General features: G+C 42.6%; 2 protein-coding genes across 2 annotated transcripts in view; one reads left to right on the top strand and one right to left on the bottom strand.

Annotated features, from left to right (window-relative positions):
* The window catches only part of ctxn1 (cortexin 1), a 39,474-nt gene extending 29,742 nt beyond the window's left edge, over nucleotides 1-9,732 (top strand). The window contains exon 4 of the mRNA XM_089000320.1: nucleotides 6,275-9,732. Coding sequence (XP_088856446.1) covers nucleotides 6,984-7,355 — 372 coding nt within the window. The 5' untranslated portion in view covers nucleotides 6,275-6,983 and the 3' untranslated portion in view covers nucleotides 7,356-9,732. The remainder of the gene's footprint in view (nucleotides 1-6,274) is intronic.
* Nucleotides 9,733-11,147: 1,415 nt separating this feature from the next.
* Nucleotides 11,148-21,535, bottom strand: part of fbn3 (fibrillin 3) — a 74,011-nt gene continuing 63,623 nt past the window's right edge. The window contains exons 49-65 of the mRNA XM_089000319.1: nucleotides 21,395-21,520; nucleotides 21,092-21,244; nucleotides 20,511-20,576; nucleotides 20,301-20,426; nucleotides 19,334-19,453; nucleotides 19,009-19,131; nucleotides 18,794-18,925; nucleotides 18,508-18,633; nucleotides 18,208-18,414; nucleotides 17,269-17,394; nucleotides 17,055-17,177; nucleotides 15,833-15,949; nucleotides 15,619-15,747; nucleotides 15,419-15,538; nucleotides 14,686-14,917; nucleotides 14,352-14,508; nucleotides 11,148-13,890 (exon numbers count right to left, since the gene is read on the bottom strand). Of these exons, the coding sequence (XP_088856445.1) occupies nucleotides 13,516-13,890; nucleotides 14,352-14,508; nucleotides 14,686-14,917; nucleotides 15,419-15,538; nucleotides 15,619-15,747; nucleotides 15,833-15,949; nucleotides 17,055-17,177; nucleotides 17,269-17,394; nucleotides 18,208-18,414; nucleotides 18,508-18,633; nucleotides 18,794-18,925; nucleotides 19,009-19,131; nucleotides 19,334-19,453; nucleotides 20,301-20,426; nucleotides 20,511-20,576; nucleotides 21,092-21,244; nucleotides 21,395-21,520 (2,558 nt within the window). The 3' untranslated portion in view covers nucleotides 11,148-13,515. The remainder of the gene's footprint in view (nucleotides 13,891-14,351; nucleotides 14,509-14,685; nucleotides 14,918-15,418; nucleotides 15,539-15,618; nucleotides 15,748-15,832; nucleotides 15,950-17,054; nucleotides 17,178-17,268; nucleotides 17,395-18,207; nucleotides 18,415-18,507; nucleotides 18,634-18,793; nucleotides 18,926-19,008; nucleotides 19,132-19,333; nucleotides 19,454-20,300; nucleotides 20,427-20,510; nucleotides 20,577-21,091; nucleotides 21,245-21,394; nucleotides 21,521-21,535) is intronic.

Genomic DNA, 21,535 nt, shown 5'->3' with positions numbered 1-21,535 from the left:
GCACAGTAGCATCAAACCGCTCGCTTTGTTTGCAATGAAAAAAAAGGCTACCGCGGAGAAATCGTTTGACTTGATTGATTTGCCGTTTCGTGATAGTCGGTGCATACCGGATGGTACCCATGATGGACAAATTTGCGTTTTTCCGTACAGATTTTCTTGTACGTTGTACACGTCTTAAAATGATGTCGTACACGTCTTAAAATGCATAATAAACGTACTTTGTACGGCAAAAACGTACAGGTTGACAGGTATGTGGTGAGCACAGCCTACCTACTGTATTACAGTTATGCCGACACAAGGGAAGGATTTCGCACCCAATGTGTCTCAATCGGCTGCAGGGAATTAGACTCCCTTGTTCAAGGGAATATTTCAAACCCTACTTGACATTTCACATGGCATATTCTGGTATTCTTTGCCTGATGGGCCTTTTCTTTTAATTTTGAAAAATTCTCCCCAGCAACACGGAAATTATATAAAATGGACAAAAAAATCTAAGCGGCATCCAAACCAGCAGGTCACAGTTCACTTCCTAGGTGACCTCGATCATGACACACAACCTTTAATTGACTGGGGTGACACTTCAACTGTTTTTCAAAGCAGCCCTAATTGAATTAATGTTAGAACAATGCCTTTGGTCAGTGGCCCAATCCTGATGGAGGACGAAATTTTTAAAATATAAAATAAAATGACATCACATGACCTATACAAGGGGTGTCAAACTTATTTTTTGCCACATTGTAGTTACTGTTTCCTCTCGAGGGCTGTTATGAATTTGTGGATGTCATGATCTGGTTGGCGACCAACGGGTGGCGCTGTCGGCCCCGCCTGCACCTGCACAGGTGCTGGTCATTCCGATGAGTGACGGACTGCCACGTTCGGATTGGCGACCAACGAGTAGCGCTGTCATCCCTGTCTGCTGCCTCGCAGGTGCTGGTTGTTCCCAATCCTGCTTCAAACAGTCTACTATCGTCCCAGTTCCAAAGAAACCAGCACCCTCGGGATTGAACGACTATAGACCTGTCGCTCTGACGTCTGTGGTCATGAAGTCCTTTGAACGCCTCGTGCTGAACCACCTAAAGAACATCACCGGACCTCTGCTAGATCCTCTTCAGTTTGCCTACCGGGCAAACAGGTCTGTGGAGGATGCGGTCAACATTGGACTGCATCACATCCTCGACCACCTTGACAACACAGGAACCTACGCAAGGATCCTGTTTGTGGACTACAGCTCTGCGTTCAATACCATCATCCCAGAACTCCTCATCCCCAAACTTCTCCAGCTTGGTGTGTCCCCCACGATCTGCCAGTGGACCCTCAGCTTCCTGACAGGACGGACACAACAGGTCAGACTGGGAAATATATCATCCACAACACGAACCACGAGCACTGTAGCCCCGCAGGGATGCGTCCTCTCTCCATTGCTCTTCTCTCTCTACACAAACGACTGCACCTCAACGCACCCAGCTGTCAAATTCATAAAGTTCGCAGACGACACCACGGTCATCGGTCTCATCAAAGACGGCGACGAGTCTGCGTACCGACAACAAGTGGAGCAGCTGGAGCTCTGGTGCAGCCGTCACAACCTGGAGCTGAACACGCTCAAGACAGTTGAGATGATCGTGGACTTCAGGAAACATCCATCACCACAGCTACCCCTCACACTATCCAACTCCCTGGTGTCAACCGTTGAGACCTTCAAGTTCCTGGGAATCACAGTCTCCCAGGACATGAAGTGGGAGGTCAACACCAACTCTATCCTGAAAAAGACCCAACAGAGAATGTACTTCCTGAGGCTGCTAAAGAAGCATGGCCTGCCACAGGAGGTGCTGCAACATTTCTACACGGCTGTCATCGAATCCATCCTGTGTTCTTCCATCACCGTTTGGTTCGGGGCCGCCACAAAAATGGACAAAATCCGACTTCAACGGACAGTTAGGACGGCGGAAAAAATCATTGGCACCGCCCTACCCACTCTCGAGGACTTGCATACTGCAAGAATCCAAACTAGGGCGCGGAAAATCCTACTGGACCCTCCGCACCCTGCCCACCACCTTTTCCAGCTACTCCCCTCAGGCAGGCGCTACCGATCCATGCGCACCAAATCCAGCAGACATTTAAACAGCTTCTTCCCCCAAGCCATTAACTCTTTGAACTCTTTCAACAGTAGCCAAAATGGAACTGTATAGTGCCACTTAGCAGTTTTTTTTGACAACGATACTAGTGCAGCGTGTTCTACCGGAAACAAATTCCTTGTGTGTTCTACATACTTGGCAATAAAGATGATTCTGATTCTGATCTGATTCTGATTCTGATCAGTAACAGTTAAAAGGACTCCCGGCATGACCATTCGGTGTCGGGTCATTGAATGCAATTGTATGCAATTGTGTGCATTGTGTATGCATTGTATGCTGTGCATGTGTTTGTTTCATATTGGCAGACTTTTACTGTTGGTTACTTTGTATTTTTCTGTTCAAATGATTTTAACGTTTTAGGTTTTGTTCCTGTTGACTTTATTTTAATACAATTTCTCAAATACAACCTGCTGCTCCCTCCTGCCTGCTTTTTGGGATCCACAACTGCCATCGCCACCTTCCAAACCGTGACAATGGAAACTATTACCATGTTTCATGTTCTCCACATATTACATACAGAACGCACAACAAATTAACACACAACTGGTTTTCAAATCTGCAGTCAAGAATAATGACTGTTATTGTGGTTTACATATGACAATTTGAAATTTTGCTTCGAACTGTAGCGAGCATCATGGAACTTGACATGCTTGATTTGCTTTCGCAGGCCAAATAAAATGGTGTGGCGGGCCAAATTTGGCCCCCGGCCCTTGACTTTGACACCTGCGACCTAAGCAGTGAAATGTGTTCCGTTTTCAGGCGTCCTAAAATTCTCACAATAGAACTTAACAGGTAGGGGGATACTTTTTTGTGGCCATAGAATTTGTTCAAAAGATGAATGTGTGGCGCATCAAGATTGAAGCCAAAAGCCTCGGAAAAAATGAGAATGCCAAACAAGAAATCATGTACTGTTCAGCTTTGTTTTTGATTTTGTTGCGGCATCAGCGGGAGTGTCGGGAGTGTCGGGCGTGTCCCTTCAGTGGTGCATCTGTGTCTCATCATGCACTCAAGCTTCTTCGTATTTAAGTACTTGTGCTTCTCTCTATCCCAATATTTCACGTTGATTGCTATTCTTACCCAAATGCCATATTGGAACCCTCATGCCATAGCTTGTAGTACATTTTTCCTTTAATAGATTTTGGTTTTGGACATGATTTTCTTGTTTAAAGCAATTCTTGAGTAATTTTATTTGTGTGTGTTTTGAATCATCCACCTGTTTTTTCATTGTGTGAACTTTTGGTTTTCAATTTTCCCTTGATAGTTGCAAGTGCTTTTTGTTGTCATTGTATTTGCCTGGCTTTTTGCCGACAGTAATTTCTTTTCTTACTTTGACAATCTCTCACTTTTCTGCAAATATCTTTTTGCCCGCGTTTTTGGCATCCACTTACCAACTGGTCTTTGTTCACACCCTATCAGCTGCGGCCGAGAAATTAATCCCAAATCTCAGCTGTGAGGCAGACGTGGAAAACGCAACCACAAAAAAAAAAAACACTCTTAAATGAAAACCTCTCACAGTTTTCGTGTACCAAATGGAATGACTTGCAGATGAGATGCCAAGCAGAACACCAATTAGAGATTCAGCGTCTTGCTCAAGGACACTTCAGCACTGGACATTCTCACAAACTTCTTTTTACAAGACAGCCACCAAACGTTTGCCATCATAGTAATAATATCCTTGAGAGGACTTCCAAGGTTTTGACCTATTTTGGGCTATTTGTTACTCAGCCACAGACACACACACAAACACGTGCATACACACACACAAACACATACACACACACACACAAACACACACACGCACACACACACACACACACACACACACACACACGCACACACGCACACACACACACACACACACACACACACACACACACACACACACACACACACACACACACACACACACACACACACACACACACACACACACACACACACACACACACACACACACACACACACAGTGTTGGATCTTTCCATCCTGCATTGACAAAGACAGACAGATGGGTTAGTGGCAAATAAAAAGCATTTCCCCTTCTCCCGTTGCTGCTAATCAATCACTGTGCCCATCCGTCACCTCCTCCCTTCCCTCCGTCCATATAAAATCATTGTTCGTCATCAACCAACCTGCGTGGGTGTGACGTGTCTCCAGTGATTTGAAACTCAGTGGGTCAGAGAAGATGAGTGATTTTATATTATTGATGAGGCTCCACTTTGTCCTCCCCCTCTTTGAAATGAATGAGAGCGTCCAATGAGTGGCTGTGTAACCGTGCACTGACAAATGAGGGTTGAGGTAATCTCATCCCGGTGACCACAGCTGCTATTCATTGCATCTAATCTGACTATCATCAGCTTGGTGACAAGATATGTGTGCAAAGATGGCTCACGTCGCTGTCACTTATTACTATAAAGACTACTAATGATATCAAAGCAATAGGAGGATGAACGAGGTGTGACTTAATGTCGTCCGTATGTTGTTCATTACAAGCAATTGATTGTATGACAGTTGGCCCCGCTCCACAGTACCCATCAAGGCTTGTTGTCGGAACTCTCTCGGTTTACGACGACAACAACAATAAGTGCACGACCTTGATCTGAGCTCAGAAGATGAGCGTGTTTGTGTCACCTTAATCGTTGGATACAGAGAAGGGGTTCTGGGTACTCGATGATCTCGTACCATTCTGTGAAAAATGTAGACACCATTTTCTGCTTAAAACACAGGTATTCTCAGGTCACTTGCAGATGTAAATACAATAATTCCCTGCCATTTTATGGTTCGATTATCACCAAACCCCACATCGCGGATTTTTGACTATTGCGGGTTGTCCTGGTCCCCATTAACCACGAAAAACGAGGAATTACTGTACGATGAGAAGGTTTCTTCAGCCGTCATCTGTACAATTTTGAAGGTTTCGGACGTTTCGCCTCCTATCCAAGAGGCTTCGTCAGCGAACTAAAGTCTGACTGGTCGTATCGGCCCTATTTATATATCCCGAATGTCCAGGCATGGTGGCACCGGACACAGCTATGATAGGTCCCTACTCTCAGGTTGGGGGGAGCAGAGGACCCCTCCCTGTGGCCCCTCTGATTGTTCTTACATTCCTGACTAACGACTGGCCTATTTCCTCCACTCCCACCGGTATCACCTCATCAGCATTACGAATGTTGCCTAACCTGTTTTGCCTAAGCAGGCTATTGAATGAGGTTAAAATCTTAGCGAAAGAACATAGATGGTTTGAAAGGGGGGTAAAAGAAGCGATTCTTATAAAACAACAAAATCCTTCATTAAACCGGTCTGGTGGGGTGAGGTTCAATTTGGATCGTTCATACAATAGCCTGCTTAGGCAAAACAGGTTAGGCAACATTTGTAATGCTGATGAGGTGATACCGGTGGGAGTGGGGGAAATAGGCCAGTCGTTAGTCAGGAATATAGGAACAATCAGTGGGGCCACAGGGAGGGGTCCTCTGCTCCCCCCAACCTGAGACTAGGGACCTATCATAGCTGTGTCCGGCGCCGCCATGCCTGGACATTCGGGATATATAAATAGGGCCGATACGACCAGTCAGACTTTAGTTCGCTGACGAAGCCTCTTGGATAGGAGGCGAAACGTCCGAAACCTTCAAAATTGTACAGATGACGGCTGAAGAAACCTTCTCATCGATGGACCACTCCTGTATGACTGAGAGCTTACACAGACGTAATTACTGTACACATTTAATTACTCATTAAAACACGAATAAGACTAGTCAGCGGTATAATATTTCCATTTATATCTGAAAATTGTAATCAGATATAAGTTAGAGTGATTTGGTATGATGTAGAACATTTGGCAATGCGTGTGAATAATTTTGGCTTCATTTTGTTAACATTTGAATGCAAAATGAGAAATGATGTTGTTTGTCTTCCCCACTGGTGCTTCATCTACATTGTGCCATTTATCATCTTTTGTTAGACTAGCGTGTCCAAAAAAACGTTCCGGTTAAATAACAGTAACTAAGTCCAATTTGTGATCTATTGCACATAATGGATGATGGAGTAAAATTCAAGAAAAATGGGCTCGGAATTGAAAACGTAAAAAATAAATAAGCATCCCATGTATTTCAAGTTTGCTAACCAGTGTTTCCAACTTTTCTTTCAGGTGCCGAATCAATTGGAGCTGCAGTAAATAATCCACTGCTGACGTCGTGTCTGCAGAGGACGTCATCTTGAGCAGATTCTAACACTCGACTCTAGCTTTTCGACTGAAGTTCACACATTTTACAGACTCACTCTGACCAATTTCTACCTCTGGTTGCTTTACCATTACCCCCCCCCCCCCCCTCCCGGCCCCAAAGTTCGTGTGTGTACGTAGGTGTTGCGCTCATCTCTAAGGGACATGGTGAGAAGAACTTCTCTGGACACTTGACACCTCTGACCCACTTATCAGTCTTGGTAGACAGTGGGGTGACTTTTTAGAACATACTGTTTGCTATTTTTGCATGGATTCATCCACTGAACAAGGCTGTCGAAAAACCTCTTCAGAATTGGTGACCTGATCTCCCTGTACCGCTCTAACCAACTGCTCCTGTTTTTTTAATTGGCACCATATCAGTTCCCAGAACATTGACCTTGCCTTGCCGCGTCTTCCTGTCTTCCATGATTATCCCCCTAAAAATATTATCGCCTGAGGTTTTGCAATCTCCCTCATAAATAGTCTGCAGTAATATCAGTGTGTGACTCATTGTCTCATCAGATGAGGAACACGGTTGTCACTTGAGCCGGCCACCATTTCACAATAGCTCAATTAAAAGGCCAATCTTTGGTTTCAACTCCAAACAAGATTTGCAAAAGCCTCCAATCCGTTGCCCATGAACACCTTCCCTTCCTTCACCTCGCCTCCCCCCAACACGCCAACCATCCAGTCGGTGTGCAAACCCTGCCTTCGGGCCCCGTGGAGGATGAGCGATGGGCCCACGCTCGACTACGAGTTGCTGCTGTCCCCGGCTGGCTCTTCCCTCCCCGGCGGCGGCAGCGGTAGCCCTCCGCTGGCCTTGGTCGGGGTGGATGCCGAGCAGCGAACGGCTTTGGCCTTCGTGGGCCTCCTCATGCTCTTCCTGGTCTTCCTGCTGGTCAGGTGTTTCAGGATCCTGCTGGACCCCTACAGTCGTATGCCCGCATCATCCTGGACTGACCACAAGGAGGGGCTGGAAAGGGGTCAGTTTGATTACGCCTTGGTGTAAGTAGGCGTTCAAGAACGATAATGATGCACACGAATACAATCTTTCCGAGCTTTCAAATGAAATCCAAATGTGGACAATGAATCAGATTGTGAACAGACACAATTCGTTTTCCCCCCCTGCATATGTTGGTGTAAAATCCTTGTTTGGGTGACGTGCATTAATGTAAATATGAGCATACCGTGACCACACTCATGCCGACCAGCACGACCGCAAAAAGCCAAAATAATGAAGCTGCCTTAATCTGACCTGTTGTACAAGCTTGACAGCACAGCATTGCATCATGTGAGCAAAATCAAAATACATTCATCAATTTTCATCATTACTCATATTTATTGTAGGCCGGATTTGTCAAATACGAGACATTGCGAGAATATCAAACAGCTCAATATATATTTCTATTTAACAAAGTGCATTGATTATATTGCACTGAAACACCAGACACGATTTCCATTTCTGGTTTCATGCCAGTTCTGGTTTCATGATTTTTCCCATGACTGGGTTGTGGGGACGACATGTAAGGGCCCTATTGGTATCTGCAAGCGCTCATGCGCTCAGCACAAAAAAAAAAATCTTCATTTCTGTTCCGGGGCAAGTCTAGCGCTGCCCCTCTCTCGGCATTCTGGCGGGCTAAGTACGATTTCTATTGCACGATTACTATTCGATTCCAGCTCTGGCCTTCCTGTGTGGTGTTTGCATGTTGTTCCTGAGCCTGTGTGGGTTTTCTCCGGGTACTCCGGTTTACTCCCACATTCAAAAACATAGATGTCAGGTTGATGGAACATGATAAATTGTCCCTTGGTGTGATTAGGAGCGTAAATAGTTGAACACAGCTGGGATAGCCTCCAGCACGCCCCGCGGCTCTTGTGAGCATTAATGGATCAGAAAATAGGTGGATGGATATTGCAACTATACGATCTTTTCATTTTGGACGATTTAGGCATGGAGCTTGCCGTATGGTCGGACCGCTTGTCCAGCGGTTAGCACATGGACCTCAGAGTGCAGAGGCACTGGGTTCAATTCCAGCTCTGGCAACCCCGTATGGAGTTAGCATGTTCTCACGTGGCCCGTGTAGGTTTTCTCCGGGTCCTCTGGTTTCCTCCTATATTCTAAAAACATACATGGGAGGCTGATTGAACACTCCTAATTGTCCTTAGGTGTGAGTGTGAGCGCGGATGGTTGTTTGTCTCTGTGTGCCCTGCGATAGGCTGGCAACCAATTCAGGTTGTACCCCGCCTAGTGCCCCAAGACGGCTGAGTTTCAGTACACCTTGCGACCCTCATAAGGAATAAGCGGTCTGGAAAGTGGATGGATGGATGAACATACCGTATGCTATTTTTGCATATAGATGGATAGAATTCCAGTGTTTTCACTCCCACAACAGTGACGAAGCGTTTCTAACTGTTTCCGCGCACAAATAAAACTGAAGAAAAAATAAACAAAGCAAAAAAAAATACAGTGATACCTCAGCTCACGAACTTAATTGGTTCCCAGAAAGTGTGTGAAAGGCGAAAGGTTCGGCTCCGAACGTTTGTTTCCTATAAGAAACCATTAAAAATGAGAATAATCCATTCCCAGGTCCCCACAAAACTTTTTTTCTCCTAAATAAACCTTAAAACTACACAAGTTATACATTATTTTATGTATAATAAATGTGATATTGGATTATAATTAAAAAAATAAACTGGATTGTATAATAAAGTCGTTTTATTTACCTTTGTGATGGTCGTTGATGTAGTTGCCTCTTGTTGAGTGAAGTTGGCGTGCGTTCTCGGCGATTATACCCTCACACACACTGTTCCACACGAGCTGCTTTTCGTTAATCCAAATCAAGAGAAGTTTTTCAATCTCTTCTATTGCCTGAGACTGTTGCTTAAACAACACAGAAACACCCTTAGCCACACGTCGTAATGGTTGACTTTGCATATTGGTACTGGGACGCTAAGTCACACAAACGCACACCTCGTTCTTGTTTTTCTATGATCTCCTTCTTCTGCTCGACCGTAGTTTTCTTTTGTGTCCTCTTTGGCTTAACACTAGCCTGTGGCGGGGTCCTTTTTGGTCCCATAATAGCAAAAGTACTCCACTCGATAACAAACAAGGTCTGCACTCAAAGAAAGGGGGTGTGGAAAACTAGTCCGCCAGCCACCGTGGCGCTGTGTGGTTTGGTTCGTCTGCTAAACACTAGTTCGTATGCCAAGATTATATTCTTGCGAATTTAGTTTTCGTAAGGCAAAACGTTTCTGAGCTAAAGCGTTCATAAGATGAGGTATCACTGTACAGGGTATAACTAACTAGGCTGCACTTTGCTCTAGACTTGCACTGGACACAAAAATCATTAAAAAGTAAATAATTGACTTTTGAAGGATATTTCTTCAGATAATCCCCCCCCCCCCAAAAAAAAAAAAAAAAAAAAAAAAAAACTGAGCTATGGGGGCACAGAAATTTCAGAAAATTCCAATGCGGACTTTGAGACATGGGATACGATACGTTTCAACAGAAATTTGATCCGTTTTGAATCTTGAGTCATTTTTGCTTTTGTCATGGTTATTGACATGTAACAACATATACAAATCCTAAAATATAAAATTTCATCAAAGTCAAAGGAAGAACAAATTATCAGTCATATCAAAGCCATTATTCTTGGTGTACATCGCTCATGAAATTGATTTGATATTTCAATATTTTTTTCGATAATTCGATTCGATAATTGACCGATATTTCACAGCCACACCCACACCCCGACTTATACCCAGACACTCACACACATTTTCTTCCCCAAGCTGCATCCACTACATTTTGAAAGCTGCTGATGTAAGGTTTACATTTGGACAGCTGACATCAGGCTAACACACACCGACAAAAACAGCGACTTTACACTCAAGCAGAGGGCCCTTTAATTAATCATGTTAATGGTTACAAAGCATCCATTAGTTTATGTGCTCATCGAAGACCGCCAGCATTTTTTTTGTGCTCATTTCATTTCAAGACGTCGATACTTGTGAAGCACTGTAACTCTCGATACTTTGCAAGCCACAGCAGGTAGTTTGTGTCTCCTTCAAATTTTGTCAGTGTTGTGTGTTTTCTGTCTATGACTTAAGAAGCCATATTGATCCTATATCCAGACACATTTATATCTATAGACATAATATACTATACTTCAAGTACAGTTTATGTTGATTGCCATTCTTTTTTTGTCTGCCTGACGTGTGGTGACGAAGCAAAAGCAACCTTGAGGTAAAATATTGCTTTATTTTTCTAATCTTGACTCAAGTTTGTGAGTCTCCTTTTTGCTATCTTCCCCTCCTTCCGATTACGTAAAACTGCACTGTCAATTTTAAAAGTAGTGACTCAGACGTGTCTTTGAGAGGCAAAGTTGATTGCTTTTCTTTGTCTTTCTGTTTTGTAATGATATATTTTCCAAACTTTTTTGCTTTGGTTTTGATACATCGGGTATGATAAGTCCAAAATAAAAATATCTATCTATATATCTCTACATATGTCCTTCTCCTCTTCAATTGTGTATGTGCTGTTTATATGTCCCACAATTGCAATTAAAAGCAAAACAGACCCCAATGATTGAGTGAGAGTACACAAAAATAATCACAAACAATTCACATCAATGAACAATTTCATGTTCTCAGCCAACTTTAAATACACGTTTATGAGAGTACGGCGGTAAGATCTGAAACTCTAAACTGCTCCACCTAACCGAAAAATAATAATAATTTTACGAGGTATATAAACTAATTTGCAACTCCGCATGGTAAGGAAGCGATAGCCAGGAAACAACACTTAAAAATAGAACCCACGATACTTTATTGCAAATTGTCACTTGACAAAAGTTTACAATATAATGTGAATCGTTCATATCTTACCGACTGCCAATGACAGAGTGTCTTTGGTTTTGTCTTTGCACATAAATGAGGATCAGACTATTAAAAAAACAAACAATGTGATTTATTGATTTTCAACTCAACGAATGTGCTGTGTTTGAATGATTGTCACTTTAGCGTTGCCTTTGAAAAGGACTGAAACTGCAAGCCAGAACAGTTATTGGTGTACTGGCAAATATAGCACATCATAGTTCAGTGCAAGTAGGAGTAGGTGGTGATTCCGATGGCACGATTCAAGTTTGGCACTGAAATGTCGAAAAAGCAAACAAAAAAAAGGACGAATAGGAGACACAAGGACAATATAAAGATACAAATTGTTACAAAGATTTCCCAAGTTAGAAATAGACAAAATGGTTATGCGTGATAAACATGGCTTAGGCTGTTGGCCCAGTGTGGCAACCTTTAATGCTCAAAACAAGATTTATGATCATTTAGCACCATTATGAGCCAAGCCGGAGGTGGTCAAGTTTGCACTGACACTTTTAGCGTTGTATCAAAAGTGAAAGCTCCTCTTAAAGCTCACATCTGAGTGTTGATCTTTTTAAATCTGCCACACTCCCGATGAGAACAGTCAATAGTCTTAAAAAGGCCTTCAATCTACTGATTACTTTGGCTGTCTTGACAAGTCAAGAAGCACGTTTGATAACTTGTTTTTTTTCAGCACTGAGACAATATAAAAGTACAAACAAACACAACAATAATAAAACCTGGCACAAAATTTAACAAAGGTCATTTTTGCAATCCAGATTCAAGACTGCGTTCTTTGTACAGCAGACGGGATTATCAATAGCACCTTTTTTTCCTCTTTGAGAGAAAAAAAATATGAGAAATGATGAGTATGACCTGACAGTTTGTTGTGTTTTATTTTTGTGCATGTGCTGTGACTGTCATCACTCCTTACAGCTTGTCAAGACTGGTACTATTTGGTGATGTGGTGTAAACATGTTTCAGAATACAATTCTGGTCACGTGATTGTTGACTTCTGTCAATTGGCCCCTCCTATCTGAAAAATCAATGCACTCTTAAATCCTAAAAAGGGAATCAATACTCAAGTCTAGCGTCTTTGGAAAAGCCGTTGGCTGTCGTATTCCCTGCTCATGACGATAGCACCCTCTTTGGTTTGCATGTCAGCATCGCGCTGGGTGAAAAGCACTGAGGTGACCTTCCACATGCGTGACCAAGTGCGAAGTGATGAACCTGAAATGTGTTACAGTTGCGGCCCTCTCACATAAACGGCCCCATGACATGGCAAGAAATGAGATGTTTGAAATGAATATCCCAGAGTGGTGCCATGATGATGCCTCATTCCTTGTCAGATGTGGCCCGATTAAACTTTAAATGCAGGCAGGAAGACGGTGATGGCAGCTCTCAGCACTTTTTCCCGTTATAAATTCACTGGTGAGTTGTGCTTTTTTTTAATTTGTCTGCTTACAAAAGTGCTTCATGTACTTGTGTGCCATTATGTCTTTTACAATTGCATCTCAATCAACTGGATTATTGTAGACAAGTGCATTGATTTCCGATTCAAAATATAAGGTCATATATTAAATAGTTTCTAAAATAATTTTCATCTCATGTCTTTTCTAATTCCGATCCGATAAATGATTCGGATTTCTGCGGATTAAATATTCTTATTTCTCCAAATTGTAAAATTTTGCCATGAGGTGATTCAGATTCTTTTCTTACAGACAGTGTATTGTAGGTGTTCAAATACCTGACACGTTTCGCCGGATACTTCCACCTTCGTCAGAGTGTGGACACTCTGACAAAGGCGGAAGTATCCGCCGAAACGTGTCAGGTATGTGAACACCTACAATACGCTGTCTGTAAGAAAAGAATGTGTTTTAAATGAGATATCAAGTAGACAGGATGAACTTAATACAATTAATACACCTATGAGGTGATTCAGTTAATATTTTGCACCGAATGTCTGAAATAAATGACGTTTCAAGAATATCCCAGTTTATTGAGATGCCCTGCATTCGGGGGTTCGATGCACCTCGCTGTGTTCTGATCCACAGGAGTACTTGTGGAAGAAAAGGATGGACCCAAGTAATCATGTTTAAAACAAAAGAAATTGAAATCACACAAAACACAAAGACATAATAACATGAACAGGAACAAAGTGGTGGTAAAGTTGGGCTGATTGCCTTAGTCTTTTGTAGCCCTCCGGTTCACCCTCGCTGGATACAAAGACGGGTTAAAACTCAAAGGTCCAGGCTTTGCAGGGGGAAAGTCCAGGGATGGCTGGCGCCTTCCAAGCACGCTCAGTGCAGGTGGATGTGAAGCTTGATGCGCAGGGCGTCCCCTATTTCCCCTTGTAGGTAGTCCTTGTCGTGCTGCTCCTCCAGCTGGTTTCGTCTCCGGGGCCCGAACAGGGGCAGGCTGGCGATGTCGAGCCGGTAGGACCCGGCGGGAGGCGGCCTCTTGCCCAACCTCAGCACGCTCTTGCCGTCGCGGCGCTCCACCAGGCGGAAGTGTTCGCTGGCGTCGCCGTGGGTGATAACGTAGCGCACGTGGTGCTCCAGCGGCTGCAGGGCGGGCAGCAGCTCCAACAGCGGTTCCTTGTTGAGGAACGAGGCCAAGGAAAGGTTCATGGGGATGGAGGCTTCCGTGTCCACGCTGGCTAGACTCACAGTCTCCTATAAAGGATCGCAAATTTGATTTAGACATTATTTAGTCATTATCATATCGATCATATCAAATAACATACGACAAATCACCATGACATCACCCCTTCTCTAAATAACAATAATAATAATAATAAAAAAATGCCTTAATCTTGATAATGGCTTAGCATCATAGTCATAGCAATGACCACGTTGGTGTGCTTTAGTCGTTACTTGGATTAATTGCACAGAAGAAACAGTTAAATTAATAGCACAATCTCGTCAATATATATTTTTTAAAATGAATATTATTATATTATGAATATATTTTCACGCAGTCATATTTGGTATTCCACTTGCATTCTGCTATTCGGCTCTACTGTATTCATTTCTGTTATTCGGATATATACGTATTTCAAATAACACAGATTCGCTGAGGCAACCCCTGAAGGGAAAAGCCGAAAGGAAAAGAAGAACCTTCTTGCTGGACTTACATGATCAAGCTCATTTTCATTTGCGTTGCGTTTGTGTCGTCCATTCTTTCCTCCTCCGTTGATCTTACACTCGTAGCAAGCCTCAGGAGATAGACTGTCATCCTCCTCACCTTCGGTGCCCAATTGGCTCGGGAAGCCTGAGCCCGATATACAGTGACTGGATGGAGACAGTCAAAAGCACGACTCAAGACAAATAAAACTAAATTGCCTATTCAGAACCATACACGAGTGATCAATTTAATACAACAAATACAGACGTTAATCCTTCACTGTTCCGAACAATTAATGTAAATCGATGCAGAAGCGATTGTGTTCGCCATTCTCCATCCCTCACCCCTGTCCAGCTCTGTAGAAGCCTCCAGGACAGCCGCAAAGGTATCCCCCATCCGTGTTGGAGCAGCCGTACATACACGGGTTTCCTCCCATGGAGCACTCGTTCACATCCTGGCAGCCCCCAGCGGAGGTCTCAAAGTCAAAGCCGGAGGGGCACACGCACTTGTAGCTACCCAACGTGTTGTAGCAGGAAGCGGAGCCGCACATTGAGGCCGACTGGCACTCATTTTCATCTGCACACAAAAGGACAGATGATTAAATTATTATTTTTGCAATACAATACATATTGCTTACCTAAAAATGCACCCCCCGTTATCATAAGACAAAGCATAGAACAATCTGAAAAATTGATTGAAATTGATGATACATTCACTGTTCACATCATTAGGTACACCTGGCCAAAGCTTATAATGCCTCTAAAAAGTTTTTTTTAAATCAGATTTGCTTATGTCTGGCACTGAACACACTAATGTATATAAAGCATTTTCAATTCAATTCAAACAGACAAAAAATAATAATGGGAGCTATTGTTTGTGCTATTGTAACAACTTTGAAATGTGGTGTAAGAAAATACTGTTGTCATAAAATCTCAGAGACCCCTGCGATGGTGCTCATGGCCCCTTTTGACATGATGCGTCGAACTTTGTTATTGCTCTCACTCAATCTTTGTGGGAATTGCAATTCAAAATAATGTTGTTTTTGCAACGCAGCGCAGGAATGTCAGTGCGACCCACCAACACACTGGTTCCACTGATAGTGTTGCACGTAGCCTTGAGGACAGCCGCAACGGAATCCTCCCATCATGTTCTGGCAGCCATGTTGACAGCGGTGGTTACTGCTGCATTCGTCCACATCTGACAAACGAAGAAGTGTTTTGAAATCAAAAAATGTTGTCCCGATTTGGTCACATCTGTCTCACTTCAAGGTTACTTACCCTCACATTCCACGCCGGTGGTGTCTAAAGTGAAGCCTTTGGAACACTCACAGTTGAAGCTACCAGGAGTGTTGACGCAAGAAGCCTGAGAACCGCACACACTGTTCTGACCCATGCACTCATTGTTGTCTGAGAAATCACAAGAGATTGTTAACGACTTCATTCAATGTATGCAAAGATGGTTTACAGTAAATGGACACTATTTTCCATTCACCTATGCAGGCGGTTTGATGCTGAGAGAAGCCAAGAGGACACTTGCAAGTGAACCCTCCAATGGTGTTGACACAAAGAAACTGGCAATTGTGTTGCTTGGTGGAACATTCGTCCAGATCTTAGTAGGAGAGAAGAAACACAGCATTAAAAAACAAACAAAGAAATAAAAAATAAACAAACAGATAAATGATAATACAATAATGTAAAATAATAAAGAAAATAACTGAATAAATAATTAAATAAATAAATACATAAACAAATGAATGAATGAATACATAAACACATGAATAAAAAACACAGTTAAAACAATAAAGTTATAAAATAATAAAAATCAGAACATAATAAAATAAGACAATAATACATTTAAAAACAAACTAGCAAATAAATAAAGAAAACCGATGAATGAATGAATACACCCACAAAACCTGTCAGGGAAAGGTGACAAAAGATGTTTATGAAAATGAGTTATTGAGGCCCAAGACTAGTCGCAGAGAATTACGTAGAAAATTAGGAAGAAGATAATCATATTGACAGGAATTAATACGTAACATGACTCAAATACTGCGCTTGGCTGGCAGCCAGTTCTGTCCAAATCTGTAAGAAAAATTGCTAAATAACATTAAAATAAAATTGAGTTGCTTTACGACACACTGAACTGAGAGGAGCTCATCAAAAATTAACTCATTCACTGCCATTCACAAATGTATTCGAGAATTGAAAATATGACAGAGCGGAATTTCCAAATTAGTTCGGGCTATTTATTTATTTATTATTTGGCTTGGGTGCCGATAAAGTGCTGGCCAGACTTATGGCAATGTTTTTCCCTTCCACAAGAGGACAGAACTTCCTCTTTTTCCATGGTAGTGCTTTTTTCCTGCTTCAGCGGTTGTTAAAGCGCTACATAAACCAATATGTACTGTATGTATTGCATTGCATTTTGGACAGCTGCCCTCATTTTAAGCTCATATAACTCCAGACCCATATCATTTAGGAATTAACTATTTTTTGTAATGAAAGAAGAGAGTCTAAGGTTTTTTTACGCTGCATTGAATTTTTATGTAGTCCTAAAACTCAATATTCTGTGGGTCCTGGAATTCGAGGGACAATGACAAAAACGCTGGCACTGGACACATTTTTGCACATCTGGCAGTGAATGCGTTAAGGTATTTATTCATCCATAAAATAAAAAGGTAAGAGGAAATGGCATGCGTGAGTCTGTGTACCCTTGCAGGTCTTTCCATCAGGCTGCAAGCTGTATCCTCTTGGACAGGAGCAGAGGTAGCTGCCCTCTGTGTTTTTACACAGAAAGTTACACGGCTTGGGAGACAGCGAGCACTCATCCATATCTGCAACCACATGAAACATAAATGAGGAATACGAAGGAGGGCAGCCAAAACAAGGCTGAAAATCCGACAGCAACGTCGAGGTCAGCCTTACCGATACACGAGGTAGCAGTGAAGTCGGTTTTGTATCCAACATTACAGTGGCAGCGGAAGGATCCGATAGTGTTGATGCACTGACCGTTGCGACACAGATCTGGCATCACCTGACACTCGTTGATATCTGGATGCAAAGTCGCAAGAAGAGATGGAGATCATGACGATCGTGCTTCAATGTCGAAGAGGTGATCTTTTGGACTTGAGCGGTGTAGCTTATATAATGGGCAAGAATACAAGAATAGCCATATAATGGGGAAAACATTTTTTGATTGGGAGGAATGTCGGTGCCATATGACTGTCATCGTTGGACAACTGCGTTGATTGTGCTTTTTTGCACCTGAAATGGGCAGCACCTGAAATGGGCAGCATGAGGAGCCCGCAATTTCACAAGCGCCCACTTTGTTCAGCGGCAAAAGGTCGGTGCGTGTTGGACTGGTGAAAAGGACGCTTTGATCCTCCCCTCTTTTATCTACAACTACTTCACACAACAAAGAGGGTACAGAAAGTGTTTAAGATTGAATGACTGTGTGTGTCTTTTGTGTTGTGTCACATTTTTGTTGTTCTTGTTGGTGAACGAGGTGAGCGTTTGCGTGACTTAGTGTCCCAGTACCAGTACGCCAAGTCGACCATTGCTAAGCAACGGTCTCAGGCAATAGAAGAGGTTGAAAAACCTCTGTTGATTGACGAAAAGCAGCTCACAGGGACCGTGTCAGTGAGAATATTATCGGCGAGAAAGCACGGCAACGTTGCTCGGATATCATCAACAACCATCACAAAGGTAAATAAAACGACTTTATCATACAGTACAGTTTATTTCTTTAATTATAATACAATAGCACATTTATTATACATAAAATAAAGTATATTGTGTGTAGTTTTCAAGCTTATTTAGTAGAAGATTATTTTTTATGCGTGATTGTTTTACTCAGCGACTCACCTCTGCCATCTGTGGTGTAGCCAGGCCCAAGAGGGCACATCTTCTTGTACTGGACAGTGCCAGGCAGTGGGCAGAGCTCACACTGTGAGCCCCATCCTCGACCCGTGTTGCAACAGCACTCGGACTTGGTCACGCTGTTCCTGTTGGTGGACGACTGCTGACACATAGTTTGCAGGACTTCCATGTAGCAGAAGCCCTTGCGGTTGTCTGGGGGAGAGTGTGGGGAAAAAAAAGACTTATGGTTTTCCTTTTTTCTTTTTTTTTTGGATTTCAACTTAGAGTAGTTAATCAATGCCTTACCAATGCACTCAGTTCCAGTGGAGCTGGGCTCGAAGCCATCGTTACACTCGCAGCGGTAACTTCCCACTGTGTTGACACAGCGTCCATTCTTACAAATGCCAGGCTTGGCTCTGCATTCGTTTAAGTCTGCAGGCGGAAGGAAAGAAATTAACTTTTTCCCCTCTTTTTTTATACATGTGAACCAAGTCTCTTCTGTCTTGTTCTATTCACAGTCTCCCAGTGGATTTATGTTGCTGTGCACACACATACATGGCTAAATCTTTCAAGCAGGATCAGGTTTTCTCACCCATACATCCTTCTCCATCAGGCCGACGCTGCATGCCAGGTGGGCAAATACACATAAAGGTCCCGATCAGGTTCTTACACGTCATACCCTTGGAGTCACAGTCATCCAAACCCTCTGCGCACTCATCCTGGTCTAGTATTAAAAAGGCCAATGGTTAAATGTTCATCAGTCAGTAAAAGATTTTTTAAAGAAGTACGTTGTGACAATTTTCTCACCTCTACACATGCGATGGTCATCTCGCAGCACGTAACCCGTAGGGCACATGCACTCGTAGGAGCCAAATGTGTTCACGCAGCGGAAGGCGCATAGCAGAGGATTCTTTGAGCACTCGTTGACGTCTGTGGATGGGAAATAAGAATCGAATAGTTCATTATTAACCCCTTCACGGAAAGCGGTCACCATGGTGGACAGCTTATCATGATAAGTTACAGGTGGTCATTATTGATTCATAAACGGGTCAAAGAAAGCAGAAGACATAATATAATACAATACATATTGATTTATATCGCGCTTTAACAACAGTGTTTGTGGATGACTGACCTTCACATGTCATCATCGGTCCGGGTTCAAAGCCCTCTTCGCAAGAACATTCGAAGCCTCCCACCACATTGGTGCAAGTTCCATTTCCACAGGGGTTTCCAATGGAGCACTCGTCTGCGTCTGCAGAAGAGAAGAGAAGAGAAGAGAAGAGAAGAGAAGAGAAGAGAAGAGAAGAGAAGAGAAGAGAAGAGAAGAGAAGAGAAGAGAAGAGAAGAGAAGAGAAGAGAAAATCAAACAAATTTGCATGTTGGCCTTTCAATGGGACATAACTTATTTGATCTGAGGCAGTGTAGCGGAATTTGATGTTAAGTACAATGGCCTCATGATAAATATGAAACAACATCACAGTTAAAATGCAGCTGGGAACAACAATTTAAAAGTCATCAAGTTCAAAAATAAACATGAAAGAATAATTACTCTGTTGAAATATTCAAGTCATTTTAACAGTAATTGCTTCCATGAAAACATTCATGATTATCATCAATCCAAAATTCCTCTGCAATAACCATAATTCTTTTTGTTCGCTGTGGAAAATGTGTCCTGAAACCTATCAAGTTAAAGCCAATGAAAACAAAACGGCCGTGTATGTATGTATGTATGTATGTATGTATGTACGTATGTACGTATGCATATATGAATTTATGCATGCATGCATCTATGTCTGTCTGTCTGTCTGTCTGTCTGTTTGTTTGTCACGTACAATGGGGCTTGCGTTCATTTGTCAATATGCCAAGCTAATTTTTCTATAAACATAAACAAGCATATATTGTTAGCAGAGGACAATATGAGAGTGTATGTGTGCATGTATGTATGTATGTATGTATGTATGTATGTATGTATTTATTTATTTATTTATTTATTTATTTATTTAAATAGTTAATTAATCATTGAGCGCGTTAGTTAATCTATTAATTTGTAGTTAGCTAGTTATTTATTTACGCTCAAATTCAAGTATGAAGTAACATACCAATACAATTAACACCGGTGTAGTCCAGGTTGTATCCAAAGGGGCATTCACAGCGGAACGAACCGTCAGTGTTGATGCAAATGCCATTCTGACAGATGCCTGGATTATCCAGACACTCATTCATATCTACTCATTGGGAAAAAAAGCACATTGTAGATGTGGACGTACACAGGATTATATATCATACTGCCTTTATAATGTAGCACGCACCCTCACGAGTATCGCCCAGTCCAGGCAGCGCTCCGTGGCCGTAGGGACATAAAGTGTTAAAAGCCGCTGGAAAACACATTGAAAAGGTCAGTTCCATTATTTGACAAATGCCATTATGCGCATGGATTAATTAAGCCTCTTCACGCATTTCTTAAGGTTACATGAAAAAAAAACATTATTCATGAATGTTACGTAAGTAATCCGGTCTCACCTAAACATCTCAGCGGCAAACTACAGTGTCACACACTATCGCGCACTTCGCCGAAATGCTGTCATACACTCAACTAAAACACATACCGTACATATTATATGAGCATATTTCACGACAAAGTGGGAAAAAAATTCCGTTGTCTGTGTGAGAGGATTTCGGAATGGAATCCTTATGTTTTCTCAAATAACAACTTTCTTCTTCTAAATTGTTACCCTGCCCCCCAGCCTACGAGTAGCTTCACAGAATCCACACACTGGTTTTACCATCAGAACCTTGTCAAAAGTAAATTCGGGTATTCTATGGTGTACTATTGGAGAGCGAATGGCTTTCTTCAAGAGTGTGAAGGTGCTCACGTATGTATGTTACACACCTTCGGTCTCTCTGGGACACAGCTCGCAAGGAAGCCCCCAGCCCTCTCCGGGCATCTTGCTGCAGCAGCACTTAGCTTTGGTGGTGTTGAAAGCTTTTGGGACGGAACACTTTCCCACCTCAAATTTGGTGAAACAGAAACTCTCTCGGGTGTCTGTTTGAACAGAAACCAGAATGAAAGAATTGAGAAAGAAATAAACATGTTTCACAGAGCAATTTGTTTTAATCTCATGAATGACTTGAGCACAAGTCTGCCCACTCTTGAGCTACAACCACCGAAGACAAAAACAAGGGTTTGTCTCACCGTAGCAGCGCCGCTTGTTGTCAGAGAGCACGAAGCCCGGCTGGCAGGTGCACTGAAAGCTGCCTGGGGTGTTGGTGCAGGTGCCAAACTGGCAAAGGTTTGGTTCCACCTCACACTCATTGATATCTGTAAAGACGACAG

This window comes from Hippocampus bargibanti, linkage group LG07 (assembly GCF_051943395.1).
Source record: "Hippocampus bargibanti isolate YZ-2025 linkage group LG07, ASM5194339v1, whole genome shotgun sequence".
NCBI classification, from domain to species: Eukaryota; Metazoa; Chordata; class Actinopteri; order Syngnathiformes; family Syngnathidae; genus Hippocampus; species Hippocampus bargibanti.
Note: the sequence above shows the minus strand (reverse complement) of the source record. Positions and strands in the feature narration are given on the sequence as shown.